Genomic DNA, 16,371 nt, shown 5'->3' with positions numbered 1-16,371 from the left:
TTGAAAAGAAACGATAAGCAAGGAGGAAAATTTCAAGGAATAGAATTTACGTTTGCAATCGAGGAGGCAACTGTTTCTGGTCAAAATTTGTTTGGGCGGAGTTGGTAAGAGGGAGGGGTCCAGCTTCTCTGCGTGGCCGAGAGTCTGGCCGGAAAAATTGGATTTGGAGACCTTTCGTCCCAAGGTCGGCCCAGGTTCCCCCGGCTGGAGACCCAGCGCGGATTCCGGTCCAAGGACCCGCGAAGCACCGATAGCCAGAGACTCAGGTGAGTTTGGAACTGGTTAGACCAAGTTACCTCGGGAGGCGTTTAGAAAACCCCTAGTTGGTCTTGGGCATGAATCTTGAGCCCCACTCCAGGCCCTGGGCCGGAGAAAACCCCTTTCCTCTCAAACCGGCGCTGTTAGCCCAAAAGACCCCAAATTCGGCCGACACCACACAAAGCACCTCAAAGTCCTTTAGTTTAAACGCATTACACGACACAGTGGGGTTTGTAAAATTTGGTTTAAATTTAAAGAATAGAATTCGCATTTTATCAACGAATTTGATTTTGGAAAAAAAATTTTCTAATCCTAATTGTATACGTTTTAAAATGTTATAAAAATTTTCCATTAAAATCAGGTTTCCATTATAAGTGACGCAAAAGAGCAAAATTTTAAACACTAAGGACATTACAGTCCCCCCATCAGAAACAGTTTGTTGCAGGGAAATGTTCACCTACTCCGGTTATTAAAAGCACGGGTGATGCTTCTTAGGATTATTTTTAAATGGTTACATATAGTTTATGATTATTCCAGCACTGTAATGTCCTAAAAGTTTTTACTCAACAATGAATAAAAGGTGACTCAGTAAAAAAGCCCCCAACATAAGACCAAGCCAGACCGGTGGACCGGGTACTTGCTGCATCCTTTCAACATTCGGGAGCCAGGAATCTGTTAGGAAACGATTGTACTGATTCTCGGTTTGCAACCATTTCATGTATGCCCATTAGAACTTTGTTAATAAAAAACAAATCAAAAGTTCTTTACCAGAATGGGGCTGCAAAGTTTTAAAAGAGTCAGAATTTTGGTCATACTAAAGTAAATCCAGAATGCAGGGTGTTTTCGATCATATAAACGAGTCTCACCGTCCAGGGATGAAGCCATCCAGTTTCTTAATACCCAAGAAGGCCGTGCATGTAAACACCAAGCCTTAAGGATCAACCCAGTTCCAATTCTTCCCAAACTCAATAACCTATATTACTTATAACGGGGATATAGGAGGTTTAGAATTTAACATTCGCAATACCACTCATTTAATTATAAACATTTCTTTCAAATATTGTTTTAGGGTTAAATGCCTGTAATAAATTTAGAATTGATACCTCCGGACCCTTCACGGAAGAAACCCTTGTCAAGAAGGAAGAATTCTCCAGCCTACGCTGTATGTAAAAAACGTGTACAGCATCCCAGTCCCTATTGTTCCCAAACGCTTTTTTCGCTCCGCGGGTTCCCCGGATAAACAAAAGGGTTCCACTATGAAAAAATTAAGCACATGCGGGAACGCTTTTCCAGGGATCTTCGAGCAACACTTCAGGCAGCTGCACCATTCCTTTGGAATAAAAGTTAGATGATTTGTATTACAACCACATCAGCGAATCTTTCCCTTGGGAAGGTTTCCCCGGGGGAATTAAAATTAGTTTCTGCCGAGAAGAACCAGAACCCTTTTGTCGCAGAGCACGAAACCAATTTTTCCCTGGCATTCTAGAAACCAATACATATTTATTTTTCATTTTCCCAAGCACCTAAGAGTATCATCTAAAAATTTTCATCAAAAAGATCATTAGGGAAACAAAGGATTGTTAATGTTGAAATTTATTTAAAAAACATTTTAAATTTTTTCTGGGGGAAATAAATTTTATAGCAATTTTTATTGTATAATAATATATATATTAAAAATAAAAAGCGACTAAAATATAATATTAAAATTTTTAATAAATTATATTTTTTTATACATTAATAAAAATTAAAAATTTAAAAATATAATAAAAAAATTTTTATTAAAAGTATTTTAAAATATTTAAAATAAAAGGTTAAAAATATATTAATTAAAATTAATTAGATTATTTGTAAATTTCTTTAAATTTAGGGCGATTACAGGGTAAAAAACACAAACCTTTCCCTATGAAAACCCATACCCTTTTCTTTGGGGGACACCAAAGTCCTTTTAACCTTGAAGAAGAAGGAAACCAGAGGCATTAATAAAGAGGTCTTTTAAAGGGAAACAATAAAATGTTTATGGTTACAGAACGTTTTAGGTATTTTGATTTCCATTTCCATGTTTAAGGTGAGACTTCATGTCACTATAACTTTGGATCCCGGGCCAAAATCAGGGGCTTCACTGTCTGTATTTCCATCAAAATTTGGGTTCCAGTATTTTCAGTGACGAAAGTTGCCAGGAGACCAAGCTGTCAATTGGGGAAATCCAGAATGAACTTGAATACCTCCCGGAAACAGTTAACCGGCGTTGGCAATGAAAGTGAGCATGAAGTTTCGGAATCAACACCTGATTTGAGGCTAACATGGATGAACGGCTTTAGGATATCTTTTTAACAAAATTGAAAAGCAATATTTAAATTAAGGACTCTTCATGCCCCTTTTAAAGGCATCGCCAAACCTTGATGCGGAAAGACTGATTAATTCAACAATTAAAGATTGTAACCCAATTCAAATAAATTTTCCCCTCGGAGGTGCTTTAACGAACAGCATCCTGCCCAAAACCTCCATCGATCGGGAAAATCCAAAAAATTCAGGGAAAAGGAAAACCTTTCAGAACCGGGGAAACCCTGGATCAGAACCCAAAATGTAAGGTCAAAGGACAGTTATTTTAAAAATTAATGAATTGCGAGGTGTAAATGTTAAAAGGGGGCCTTTTCCTAACCACCCACCCCCCACTCCGCCCCCGGCCCCAAGATCCATCCCAATACCGCCTTTTGGCTAGCGGGATCCACCCCGGGAAACGGCCTCCCCGACAGAGTTTTGGTGAACTCAGCCGCGCGGGGGCCTAGGGGGGCAAACCAGGTTTAGTCCGGTCGGCATCTGATGATGAGCTGGTTCAACGGGGCAAAAGCACGGTGAAATTCTATAAGTGGGGCGCTGAGACGTCCAGTATTTGCCATTTCAATCTGAGTGTGCTAAACATTTGTTGGCCCACGAGACGATTCCTTTAAACCGGGGTTGTCTGACTTCTTCGCCATCTTCTAATCATCCATACACAGCCTCCAAACCCATTTCAGTTGTATTTTCATGTTCCGTATTGTCAGCACCTGTCTTTAAAACTATTAAAGCAATTCGAGTCTTTTAAAGAAACTGCTTGTAAACATTCTACTACGATTTATTTCTCTCCGAGCTTTCGAACGCGGCCCCACCCCATAAGCCCTGTCTAAGGAATAGTCCTGAAATGATTATTTTTAGAAACTTTAATTTTTATTGTGTAGGTTGTTGGTGTAAAGGTCGCCCAGGACACATGTTTGGCCAATTTGGGTTCAAGAAAATGATTAAGTGCGGGCCCTAATCATTCGAAATTTGAAAGATCGTGGTGATTGACCGGGTTCCTAAGTTTAAGCTCTTGAGATTCTTTAAAGAGTTCTTGACAGTCTGTTAGTTATTTCTTTGAGACCTGTTTGGAAAGTTAAGACCTGTTGTAAAAGATAATGTAAAATTAAGAAGGCTGTCACCTTTTGAAAAGTTATGAGTGCTTCAAGATATTTGGAAATGTTTCGAAATTTAAAGAACCCTTTAAAATCCTTTGTGAACCAGAAGTTGCCAAAGAACCCTGTTTTGAAGGTTAATTGAGACACCTTTTAGGTTTGTTTAAGACATTTATTTCTTTAAAGATTCTTTGAATTAAAGTCTTTTGGAATGAAAGGCGCTTTAAACTTTTAAGACAGCTTTATGGTCTTTGAAGAACTATTTAAGGTCATGGTTCTTTAAAGAACCCTGAGTTGAAACGTTCTTTGGGAACTAAATGGTAAATTTGAACACTTTAAGTTGAAAACCTTATAGGTCTCATATTTAACACTATTAAAGATTTTGTGAAAAATGGTTGCTTGAAAGAAGTTGTTAAAAAACCCTTTAGGTCTTAAGAACGTATTTAAGGCAGTTATTTTAAAGAACCACTGAAATTACTTTGGGAATCAAAATGGTCCAATACCTGTTTTGAATAACACGTTGCTTGAAAACTATTAAAGGTCTTGAAAACCGGGCTTGGCCCTTCTGGAACTCAAAATTTCTCTGAATCATTGAGAAACATTTGGTTATTAACTATTTCAGGATTTAGAGAAGTGTGCAGGCCGGGACCCAATGAATCGAATGAGAAAATCAATTGTTCTGAGGAGTGGGTTAGTCAATTAAGAATAAAGCTTGAACATTGGAAAAGTCTTAACTAAATGTAAATCTGAATAAAAAGTTAAACCACATTAATTCTTAACCAGGAAAGACCTTAGAACCATTATATTTTAAGAATTTAAATATAAAACTTATTTTAATTAAAATTCAATAAATTAACCTTAAATAAACTATTATGTATCTCAAAAAATATGAATTTTACAATAATTAATGAATTCAACCTAACTAAGAACAATGAAAACCCACAAAAAGCTGTTCAATGAAAACACTAATTACTACAGCAACTAAATTAAATGTTACTTAAACAATGCTCAATTAGCAATAGTCAAGAAATTATTAATAACAAATTTGACTTTTCCATCTAAAACCATATATCCCAAAATGAATAGATTATAAATTTGTTACATTAAATATTTAGCTGATTAAAGATAATTAAACACTATGGTTGAATCGTTTGAGATAAATAAATCTAAAATAAAATTCATAATTGTTACTAAATAATATTGTTTTAAATTATTAAATGATCAAAAATATTTAAATTTCACCTTTAGAAGGGTTGAATGTTTTATGTATTAATGTTACTAAAGAAAATTCATCAATTTTATCACCATTAATATTCTTGTGCCTTTAATATACTTTAAAGCACTCCAGGGGACACTCAATGGAAGTTGTTACAGAAATAAAATGACAATCATGACATTTCCAAAATGAAAGGGGATGTATGAATAATCGGTAGGAGCCATGGCCCACGCTGCACGTTGCGTGTGAATGCACACCGTTACTGTCGACATGAGCACGTACCGCCGGGGTGTTTTTTGTGTGTGTTTTGACTCTGCATCTGTTTAGTGCAGAGAAGCACCACCTTGCATTGGCTCGTGTTCTTGGCCGGAGGGGAAGGTGTCAAGCTTTTATTATGGAGGGAGCCGCATGTATCTGCAAGCCATAATGGTGGGAACTATACGAAACCAGAGAAGGAGGGACCCCTCTAGAGGCTCCAAAAAAAATAATAATCTTGCTCCGCCGACAGAAACGGTCACAGAAAAACAAATAGGTTCGTGCTGGATTATATCAGTAGCAGTTTGAAAGTCGGGCCTTGGCAGCGTCCATGGCTTCTCTCCCCCCACCCCCCCCCTTTTCTGCATTTCAAATCGCATCCGTTCGACAAATCAAAGCACGAGATCTAAGTCCTCGCGATAAATTTCTCTAATGCTCCATCTAAATGCCGGTTAAGCAGATTTTTTTTTTTTCCTGCTCGCCGAGAGGTCCTCGCCCGTCTGAAACGTCGGCGTGATTCATGCCTAGATGAGGACATCACGGATAACGGAGCGGTTAAGTATGAGGAACAGTCGCGCCAAGGCGTTCTTCTTACATCTTGGAGAGGCTCCCGGGACCTTCCACTCGCTGCAACACCTAGTAGATCTTCGCCGATCTCCAAAGAGGAGCCTCGGCGCACAGATGTGGGGTGTCAGGACTATTTGTGTTTCTGATGAAAAGGAACCCCGTCTCTTCGCCAACTCCGCTCTGCTTAGACTAATATATTAGGGCCCGGTTTCAAATAAACACGACTCTCTCTCGGCTTTTTGCTCTCTCGGAGCGTATCGGGACAATAAGGCGGTTGTGATGAAGAACTTTATAGGAACATTTAACTTGAGAGTGAGGGATTGAATCGGGTAAACAAAGCATTCCTTTCCCTTTCATCACCATTTAACTGTTCCCTTAACATTCGCTCTCAACTCCAGGCCAGTGCCCACCAGACCGGGGGGAACTTGTCAAATAAATATAAATCAAAAAAAAGAAGGAAAAAAAAGAAAAGGTTTATCCCACGAGGTACATGAAGCTGCTTCGAAATTTGACTTCATTGCGCAACACGGCGGTATTTCTAATGCAGAATCCGGCACAGAGGCGGTGCACATATGTCCCATGGTGCACTTGTGAGCAGCACCCCGGCGATGCATGCTCCAGACACATACAGCCCGGAGGGCCATTTGGCTACTCTCAGGGGAATGATTGTTGTGTCAGTCATTTGCAGGCGACCGCTAAAGAGTGCACTTAGCATCCTCTGTTTCCCCCCATAGCATGCATGTGGGGAGTGACATGATACTGTACGAGAGCCTGGACTACATATAGCATTTCAAAGCAATTTCCTAATTGTTTCCAGGCCAAGGTCTCGATAGACGATATGGAAGCAATCCCTTCTTTCAAAGTTTCTTCTTTTCTTTTTTTCTCATCCCCAGATTGGGAAACATTAAAGTGTTAAGTAAACTTGACCCGGCCCGGCTAATTCATTGGGAAATAGCCGGGGTTGGTACACGCGGTGCCATATCCATGACAGTCAGTCCGCGGGATGGTCCCCATATATTTCTGTGGCCAGCCAGTCACTGACAATGACATTAGTTGTGTATATGATGAGAGGCTGTTTACAGAGAGGAAGGATATATTGGCTCGCAGATACCTGAAGGCATGAAGTATATGTGCTCCATATGCGCTTTGTACATATCCTATTGGGGAATTCTGATTTTCATAAAACCGTAAGCTTATAGAAAGTCTCCATAACTTCAAGGAATGGTCTTAAATTGCAACACATTTTTTTTTTCCTTTCTTGAAAGGCTATTGAGTATGATTTTAAAAACATGTGTTTTTAAGTTGTGTGTGTGTGTGTGTGTGTAATTCAAGCATGCGTAATCATCGAGAAGGAAATATATTATGTTTTCATTGTATTTGGGTCTGTATACTATATATTTATAAATCCATTGATAAAAAGACAATTTCTTGGCCTCTTATTCCCTCGTAAAGAAATACAATACTTCTTTTTTTGTGCTTTCCGGGGAAGTCAGACTCTCTTAAAAACACTTGAACATATGAAATGAATACCAAAAAAGAGTTGCATGAAGTACCAGGCTGGTAGACTTTGTTTTGAATTTTATTTGTACAGTAATGGTGTGGAATATTATCCAGTAATATATGTATATAAATGATCTTATATATCATTGTAAAAGCTATTTACACTCTAACTGAATGCACCTCAAAACTCAGATCCTATATGCAATTATGAGGTAGACATTAATAATGGAATTTCCCACCCTCTGCAAAACAAAACAAAAAGACAATATCGAATACACCTTAAATTACTCTTATCAATGTAAGAAATATATGATTATCATGGAACTCTGTACATCACAAATAATAAAATAATTATAGAATAGAAATTATACCGATTTGAGTGCATTTTGTATATTTACAAAGAAATGCCTTTTTTCTCATTTCTTCATTCGTTGCACTTTGTAAAAGTTTTCCACTGTACAAATATTTACAGCTCAAAAACAAACACAAAACAAAGGTAATGAACAGCAGTGCATTCAAAGCTAATGTGCATTTAAATATCGTCTCGTTTGGAGTCTTTTTCTTTCTTTCTTTTCTATATGTTCGTCCTCAGAAGACAAACTCTCTCGCGGAACGAGCGCGCGCGTCTTTGGCGCAGCCGGTTGCGGAAGTGCATTTCGTAAAGATGCAGCCTTGTGTCTGGTTGCGGGTTTCTTTCTGTCCACGATGGGCTCTCAACATGGTCTCCAGTAAGGCAAATGAAAACAAAAAAAATATCTTGAAGGCATTAACCACCACCATCGTATCTCCTAGAAGACCAGTCTGCGTGTGTGTGTGTGTGTGTGTGAGTGTGTGCGCGCGCGTTTGTTTGGTAGACATGCAACCCTCTTTATTTGGAAAGCAGGCACTAGAGCTGTGGCCTGTAAGGACTCCAGCTGGACGGCTCAGACCCACAAGAGTCCGGCCTGGCTGGCAGGACCACACCAACACGCTGATAGGGCAACAACAACAACAACAAAGGAAGGAGAGAAAAAAGCCCAGTGTCCTCTGGCCTCGGCACGAACAGGTGCATGATGGGACTCAACTGGCTCCCGTCTCTCGCCATCCCCTCGTGCCACACGCGGACACGTCCCACTCTCACCGTGGGGGACACCGGCCTGTTTGATGACGTGTCGCGTGGATGGGACTGAAGGCGTGACGCGTTAAGGCAGAGAGTGTGAATGACCGTTAAAGTCTGAATAAATAGCAGGTGTCGCCTCTGTGTGCATCCCTTGTGAGGCGCGTCACGAGTCAAAGACGTTCAGACCCATCGAGACTCATCTAAAAGTTGTTGTTATTGTTGTTGTTTAATGTTGTCGGTGTTGTTGTTCCGCGCTACCTGCAGCCGCACTGCTCCACCACCATGTCCTCGTACTGCTTGTACACCACGTTGTTGCCCGAGTCGATGTACAGGATGCTGATGGGGCTCAGCTTGGTGGGCACGCAGCAGCTGGGCGGGGTGCTGTTGGGGTCCATGGAGTTCATGAGCGTCTGTATGATGGCGTGGTTGGTCGGCTCCAGGTGCGACCTCAGCGGGAAGTCGCACACGCCCTCGCAGTGGTACGCCTCGTAATCCAGGGGCGCGATGATCCAGTCGTCCCAGCCCAGCTCCTTGAAGTTCACGTGCAGCGCCTTCTTGCTGCACCTGGATTTGGATTTCTTCCCGTGCCTCTTGCCGTGCCGGTTGCTCAGCGGGGTCCTCCGCCGCCGCCGGGGCCCCTCCCCTTTGACCCCCCTCAGTGACACCCCCTCCTCCCCCGCCACCGCCACCACGGACGCCGCCGCCGCCTTCGCTGCCGCCGCCGCCGCCGTCTCCTTCTTCTCGTCCGCCGACCTCCGCGACTTGATCTTCTCCTTCATCTCGTTAAACAGGTTCTCCCTCTTCTTGGAGCGCGTGTAGGCCACCAGGATGGCCTTCTCCTGCTGGGGCCGGCCGCTCCGGTCCAGCCCCAGCTGCCTCAGGTCCACCTCGGTGTCCGATTTGCGCAGCGTGACGCGCAGCTGGAAGCAGAGCTGGTTCCCCTGCTGGAAGTGTTGATGAGGATGATGAGGGTGAGGATGGTGGTAGTGATGCTGGTTCGCTTTGAACATGTCCCACGCGTCCAGAACCTCCCAGCCGGCCTTGGTGGAGTCCAGCGGGTCCAGAGACCTGGAGTCCAGCAGCCGGTCCGAGCGGCAGGGGTAGAGCTGGATGTCGTAGAGGCCCGGGGTCTGCAGGGAAGAAGAAGGCTGCACATTCCCGCGCGCTCTCCTAAATATCCTTAATTCCGCCCCGACCAGCTCCTCTTTGTCTGAAAGGGTTGAGACATCAAACAGATACTTCTGTCTGCGCAGAGGAGAGAGCAAGAGATCGTCTGCGGGGATAAAAGAAGAAAATAATTGCAGTCAGATTCACTTAGTGAGTACAGTGTTCAGAAGGGGGGGGGGGGGTGCATTCTCCCTCAGAGGCATCTCTCTCTCTCTCTCTCTCTCTCTCTCTCTCTCTCTCTCTCTCTCTCTCTCTCTCTCTCGTTCGTTATTGGTAAGAAATCTAATACAAAATGTCAAAATCCATGAATATAACACACTTGTAAATTCGTTATTTCACTCTAATTTCCTTTGATTTGAGTCCTTTCAAAGTGAATTATCTTGATCGTAAAACATGTTGTAATAGAGCATATGGGGGTTAACTTTAACTGCTTTCCGGTTTCTAAATGTCATTGCATGAACAGTTTATGATTGTGTTGCGATCCTCTCATCATTTAATCTCCCTTCCTCCAAAAAAAAAAGAAAATATGTGCACGGAAATAGTGTCCACCTGTTATTCCAGGGCTGCAATTCGTTTTTGTTATTGCATTGACAATAATCCAAGAGAATTTGGTTTTTTTTTTAAAGAAAGAAATGCCACGCCGCTTTTAATGAAGGCCAGGATGTTTTAATGAAACCGGCTCTGCTCTCATTCCACTCGATGACAGATTGATTATTAATGTCAAGCTCTTTGACATGAGTGGAAGTCACGTTTCCTTCTTTACGGTCTCAAACAGTCATAAGCAGCAGTCAGAATATCACAAATGTGATATTAGTATTCAATTATTGCAGAGTTAAGGCGAAGAGAAAAATATAAAAAAATTAGGGCCCTTGTGGTATTAGGGCCCATAATGTAATGAACAATACACATTTACAGCCGTATTATTCCCTGGAGCCCAGGAGGCCTGCACATATTCCAATCCGACTATAATAATATAACACTGTGGAACAATGCATGAAAAATGTCGTGTTTCTAAGGCTCTTTTTTACGGAATGAATGTTTGATCAGAAACATTTATTATTAAAAGGACAGAGTTCAAAATTCTAGGTTTTTCTCCAAAATCAACCATAATTTGTACATATTTTCGTTTCTAACTCTTTTTTTCTCACGTAAAGCGAAAATAATTCGGCAAATATGAGTGAAACTGGGTTTTTTCCTTCTATTTCCTTAATTTTTTTCATTTCTTTCGACATTTTCACTGCTTAAATGCAGAATCTATCAAGAAAATCGTATGAAAATAAAATAAATACAATTCTCTGAATGGGTTTGTTTAGTAAATTGGTTGGGATGAGGGACATCGTTTCTTTTAAATGCTCCACTTCCCCCTGATTAAAAACACAAGGCGTTGAACCTGAACGCCGCATTAAATTGCCCGTCGAGATGAATGACATGTGCAGCTCCGTGCTTGTAAAAATAAAAAAGCACGTTGACTCCATTTATATCTGACATTTAAACAAATACAAGTGGCATGTCTAGATTTCAGAGCCTCCGTGATATCATTTATAAAAACCTTCTCGAAAGAGATATTTGAATTGTCAGTTTCCCTCCGTGAGCCCTGCGACTCAAACCGTAAAAAAACAGATTGAAACCGGGTGCTCGTTTCTCCGACTCTGCGCGTATGGTCTGCATTAGGACTCTCTTTTCTTTCCTTTTTTTATAAGACCTCAAACAAATCGAATGCAAGTTCACCAAATAATTAACAGTTCTGAATTCCCAACTTCCTCATTAAAGCACTTCCCCTCTTATATTTCATCTCATTCTGCCAACGACAACATTCCCCTTAAAACGCGCCTGCACGGACTGACTGACTGCACACACTGTTGGAATCATTGAGAGATATTCGTGTTGACAGTTAAAACAATGTATGAGAGTTTTCTTAATTTCATTATTATGTAAAAATATATATATATATTTAAAAAAGAAGAAGAAGAAGAAAAAAGGGGAATTATTTTCCATTACGCGTAAGATGCTTGACGGTGGATAATTGGGGGGATGGAGTGCGGTGGACTTTATTGCTCGGTTAAGAACGGCATCCTGTGTGCACTTCACTTTGACCTTGTTGCTTGTATTTGATCAAATGCAAAACATGTTTTTGTCATCTATGCCTCTGTTTTTAGAGAGAGAGAGAGAGGGGGGGGGGAGAGAGAGAGAGGGAGAGAGAGAGAGGCCGGGGTGCACCATCTGCGCTTTAATGAGTTAGCCCAAGTGCCAAAACTAATTTTCCAATTCGGGTTATTCTTTTCTGATCTTGCCTTTTTCTGACCTCCAGGAAACACCCCGCCTGGTTTTATAAGCACATTTAATTTACCTCCAAAAGTGCGCGAGCCAAAGCAGCCGTAGATCATATGCATTCAGTAAAAGCTGTCCCTGCGTGCATGAATAGTGCATGCGTAAAAGACGTAAAACCTGCTTCTGCGTGGCTGAATAATGCGTAAAAGATGTAACAACTGCCTATGCGTGGATGAATACTGCGTAAAAGACGAAAAAGCTGTCTCTGCGTGGATGAATAGTGCGTAAAAGACGTAAAAGCTGTCTCTGCGTGGATGAATAGTTCGTAAAAGACGAAAAAGCTGTCTCTGCGTGGATAAATAGTGCGTAAAACGTGAAAAAGCTGTCTCTGCATGCATGAATAGTGCGTAAAAGACGTAAACGCTGTCTCTGCCTGGATGACTAGTGTGTAAAATACGAAAAAGCTGTCTTTCACTGGATGAATAGTGCGTAAAAGGCGTAAAAGCTGTCTCTGCGTGGATGAATAGTGCGTAAAAGACGTAAAAGCTGTGACTTTACGCATCACAAAAGCTTCCCCCGCGTGTATTTCTTTCCTGATGGAGGCGATTGAAATAACGATATAGCTCCCAGCTGAGGTCTATTCTGCAGGTGAATGCAATGCAACACTCGGGGGATGCGGGGAGTAATCGAACAAGAAACACAAAGGCGTGTGAGCTGAAAGAACGAGAAGAAGAACAAATAATGTTCCGTAATTAAAGTGGCGCTCTCGAAGGAAGGTTCGGCAATAAAGAAAAAAAGAGAAGAAGATGAAAAAAGGAAATGCTCGTTCATGTTTCACCCCTCGTCGTTTTTGTTTTTTGGTGATTTGCCCATCGTGGCCGAGCTGGGTCATTATGGAAGAACAGACAGTGCCGCATATGTTATGACATGAACACTCAATTAGATCACCGAGTTCAAATACTCCAATCAGCCGTTCGATGCCAAGCACCTCACAGAGGGTCCAGCTCGGGGTCAGAGCCAGTGACACATCACATCAAAATCACAGGAGAAAGTTCTTCCTATCAGATCAGTTCACACTGCAAGAAATGTCTCCACGCTCGAGCCCTGTAGGTTCAGATTCCGTCTTTAATCTTTGTTTTCTCTCGCTGAAAACGAGCAAATGTGAGAGAGAACCCCGTGTATATTAAATGCAGGGTTGTTGTTGTTGTTGTTGTGTGGTTTTCTCAAAATGTAGCAAATATTGTAATCAACTGTTATAAAGTCTTGAAACAAGGTGATTTGCACTACGGCTGCAGTTGCACCATGTAAGGCAGGTAACAATGGGATGTTAGCAGCCCACTCTGGACTAAATCAAACCTAATGATGGAGATTGTTTTGCAGCGCACAGCCTCGGAGACCAGAGGAGAGGGAACGCAAACAAAAGATAGCTTTTATTTCTCCCGCAAAGATTAACTCGGTTTATGTCCCCCTTTGTGTGAGTGTTGATCAGATTGTGTGTTTGTCCTCGCGCGGGCCAGTCAACCCACTTGGTTACAACATGTTAACTGACCCAAACACCTGCTTCTCACACCGGGCCGCTCGGCCTCGGCCCCCGGCGCCCTTTGTCAACACCAGTTGGCCAAACCTGGCAGACTAATGGCAACTGATTGGACGTTTTTAATACGTGACGGCTTTTTTGGGAGGTTGGCCTCTCTTAGTATTTGAAATTGTTTTTGGGTGAGGGTGGGTATGGGGGTTCTCGATGTTTGCGTTTGGAGATTATTTGAAAAGAAAAATCATACATGAAACAACCACTGAAGTGAAGAAGAAAAACAGATTACTCTGTCTTCACCTGGAAGGAGCAGAGTGCTTTTCAGTCTGAACTGACATTGATTTACTGCCTTCATTAAGAGAGAGAGCCTTAATTAGTGTTTTACTGTCATGTTACCCAGAGGTTAATTTAAGTGTAATATATGTTAGTGGGTAAATTAGGTGTTTCGGCAGCTCTGCGGTAAATAGACACCAATAACATTTTAAAACGGATTATGTTCCACAGATAATCCAGCATCTTTCAAACTTTTCTTCTGACCAACACGTATTCCTATTTGTTTTATTTATGTTTTGTGTGCGTAAAAGTGAACTTTCACTTGTCTTAAACGTGCGTAAAAGTTGCCGCTGCGAGCTTGTTTTTCTGTACTTGTTTACGCGTGACTAGTTTTAAGACACCTTCCATGAAGTTACATACAAGATCATATTAGACCAGACTTTTGAGGAAAAACTGTCATCGGAATATGCAAGAATGAGCTGATGGAGCTGCCAACGGAGTGAAACCAACCTGTTCCTCGGTCCACAAAACTTGTTATGGTGTTGGCAGATTTAGAGGAGCGGAAAAAGCTCGCGTTTAGTCCGAGCTTCTCTGCAGCCGAGTATGTCCTGTATATGGAGAGCATGTATTCATGGGGCACAATAGCGTCCTTTAGGTCTTCTTTGTGATGGCCCACGACAGGGTGCGTAGACACGAGGATGTCTTTTAGGATCTTGGATGACCTTTGTCCGTCCCGGTGAGAGATCCGGGCTCCCCGGTTCCTCCTCGGCGCAGAGGGGGAGATGATAGCAGCAGACTGGAAACACGGTATATTCCCAAGGAAAGTGAGGAGCAGACCCAGATATAGCGTCACGAGTCGAGATGCGTCCATGGCTAGAAGATGTTAGGAAACTCCCGCTCAGTAAAGTTGGATTCGTGGGGGCCGCCGGAGTCGGAGATGCGCGTCAGGGTCGGAGAACTGCTACTTTTGCGCCCTCCGGTCGCACCAGAAGAAGTGCGTTTTGCGCTCTGGACTCCACACAAGAGCGGAGACTGTTGGGCCGAGGGAAACACGCCCACATGGTCGCCCAGTGCTCCTCAAACAACTCCATGTCACAGACCTCCAAACAGACGCGCGCTCTCTGGAGCCAACGGACCGACGCACACACACACGACAGTCCATGTGGGGAAGGTTTGGTTTGTGGAGCTGGTTTAGAAGCCAAAGTCATCTACACTGTCCAGGGACTTACGAGTCCGTTTATTTTGGATCCAATCATTTAGATTGTGACGTCGTAAATGGAACAATGCAATTAAAGAGTTTCTACTCCATATTCCTCAACGAGTTATTTTAGACAACTGGCTTGGACTTAAAGCACATTCCTTCTGAGACACTTCCGGTACTGCAGGTGTATAACGTTGACCAAAGATGGAGGTCCAAACTATTTTCAGAAACACTCAACAGAATTTAAGTGCTCCATCTCCAAGGACACGTCACATCAGATTAGATTAGATTTTACGCACAGATAGAAACACACAACGTGCCCCAGGTGATCATAAAGCAGCAGCTTTGTTTTCTTCTTCAAAGAAGGATAATTTTTGTTCAACTGTATTTATACATATTGAATTATATGATTAATATAAGAAAAAAGCAGGTGAAATTTCTAAATTTTAATTTGTGTTGATTTTACGTTTTTTTAAATAGTTTGAGTAGATAATCAGGTCTGGTTCATTTAAATGTAACTCACAGCAAACTGTTAACATGTAGCCTAAATGTTGAGGCACTCAAACGCACCAAACATGTTTTAAATAACACGAGTGACCTCTAGTGGACATTCACATTTATTACATCCCGATGTCGACGAGAAGGAAACCAGGACAAATGCTGCATGTCCTGTGGGTAAATCCGGTTTCACCTGAACTGCAGGTCAGTGCTCCCCCTTCAACAGTTTTCATTAGTCTCGATGAGCTTCCACTTAGGCATTACGTTTGTGTTTGAAATGGAAAAAACATATTAGTATACTGTATCATGTACTCATGTACCGTGTTGCAATGTCACATGTTCACACAATGTTGTCTGCTCCCAAACAATTGAAAGAAGACAACACGACATGAAAGATCAACAAAGAAATATGAATCCTATAACAAGTTGATTTGAATCCAGAAGTAGGACTACGTCACTTCCTGTAGTCTTATACAACACGTGTGAGTTGCAGTGATGGGGTCAAAGTGATGGAGGTCAACCTGCAGCAATGTGTGACGTGATCTCGGTCCAGCAGAGGGCCTCATTGATAAGAAGACCACGCTCATCAGTCCCATCCTGACATGTGATCCAGTACCACCCAGTGCCCAGAGTTTCTTCAGAACCCAACCTGAAGCCCTCGTGACATGAACGCATCACTCCAGAGAGGTGCATGACACCCTTTTGGTTCATACGTCATACACATCATTCTATTGCGCAGTTTTTAATGCACACAGGATGTTTTTTTTACATTGCATAATCTATCATCGTCACCGCGGATCCACTGGCATTTAAAGCGCATGCGCGGAGTATAAACCGTTATACACACCGGGAGGGGATTGAGCCGCGAGCGCCTCCCTGGTTTCAGCACCACGGAGAGCAAAACTCTCGGGGAGGAAGTCGACCCACTGCCCATCTCTGTCCATGCAGACCTCCACATCGGCCTATATGTCACGTGTTTACAGCTGGCATCCCATAATGTGTCTCTGTCAACAACATGGAATTTAAGAAATATGAAATTCCGCAAATCCACGCGGGAGCTTTTCTCGAATAAATGTTCCTATACACTACATGTTCATATCATATTAGAGT

General features: G+C 42.1%; 1 protein-coding gene across 1 annotated transcript; it reads right to left on the bottom strand.

Moving 5' to 3' along the window:
* Positions 1–7,285: 7,285 nt before the first annotated feature.
* On the bottom strand, positions 7,286–14,585 carry gdf6a (growth differentiation factor 6a). Its single transcript, XM_056444284.1, has 2 exons — positions 14,073–14,585; positions 7,286–9,596 (listed from the first exon to the last, which is right to left on the bottom strand). Exons 1-2 carry the CDS (start codon positions 14,431–14,433, stop codon positions 8,578–8,580), a joined length of 1,380 nt encoding a protein of 459 aa, XP_056300259.1. The 5' UTR covers positions 14,434–14,585; the 3' UTR covers positions 7,286–8,577.
* Positions 14,586–16,371: the final 1,786 nt, after the last annotated feature.

Source organism: Pseudoliparis swirei, chromosome 22 (assembly GCF_029220125.1).
Source record: "Pseudoliparis swirei isolate HS2019 ecotype Mariana Trench chromosome 22, NWPU_hadal_v1, whole genome shotgun sequence".
Lineage (NCBI taxonomy): Eukaryota > Metazoa > Chordata > Actinopteri > Perciformes > Liparidae > Pseudoliparis > Pseudoliparis swirei.
Note: the sequence above shows the minus strand (reverse complement) of the source record. Positions and strands in the feature narration are given on the sequence as shown.

Coding starts and splice junctions, on each gene's coding strand:
- gdf6a (XM_056444284.1), bottom strand. CDS start 14,433: ATGGACGCATCTCGACTCGTGACGCTATATCTGGGTCTGCTCCTCACT. Junction 9,597..14,072: donor TTTTGTGGACCGAGGAACAG/GTTGGTTTCACT, acceptor TTATCCCCGCAG/ACGATCTCTTGCTCTCTCCT.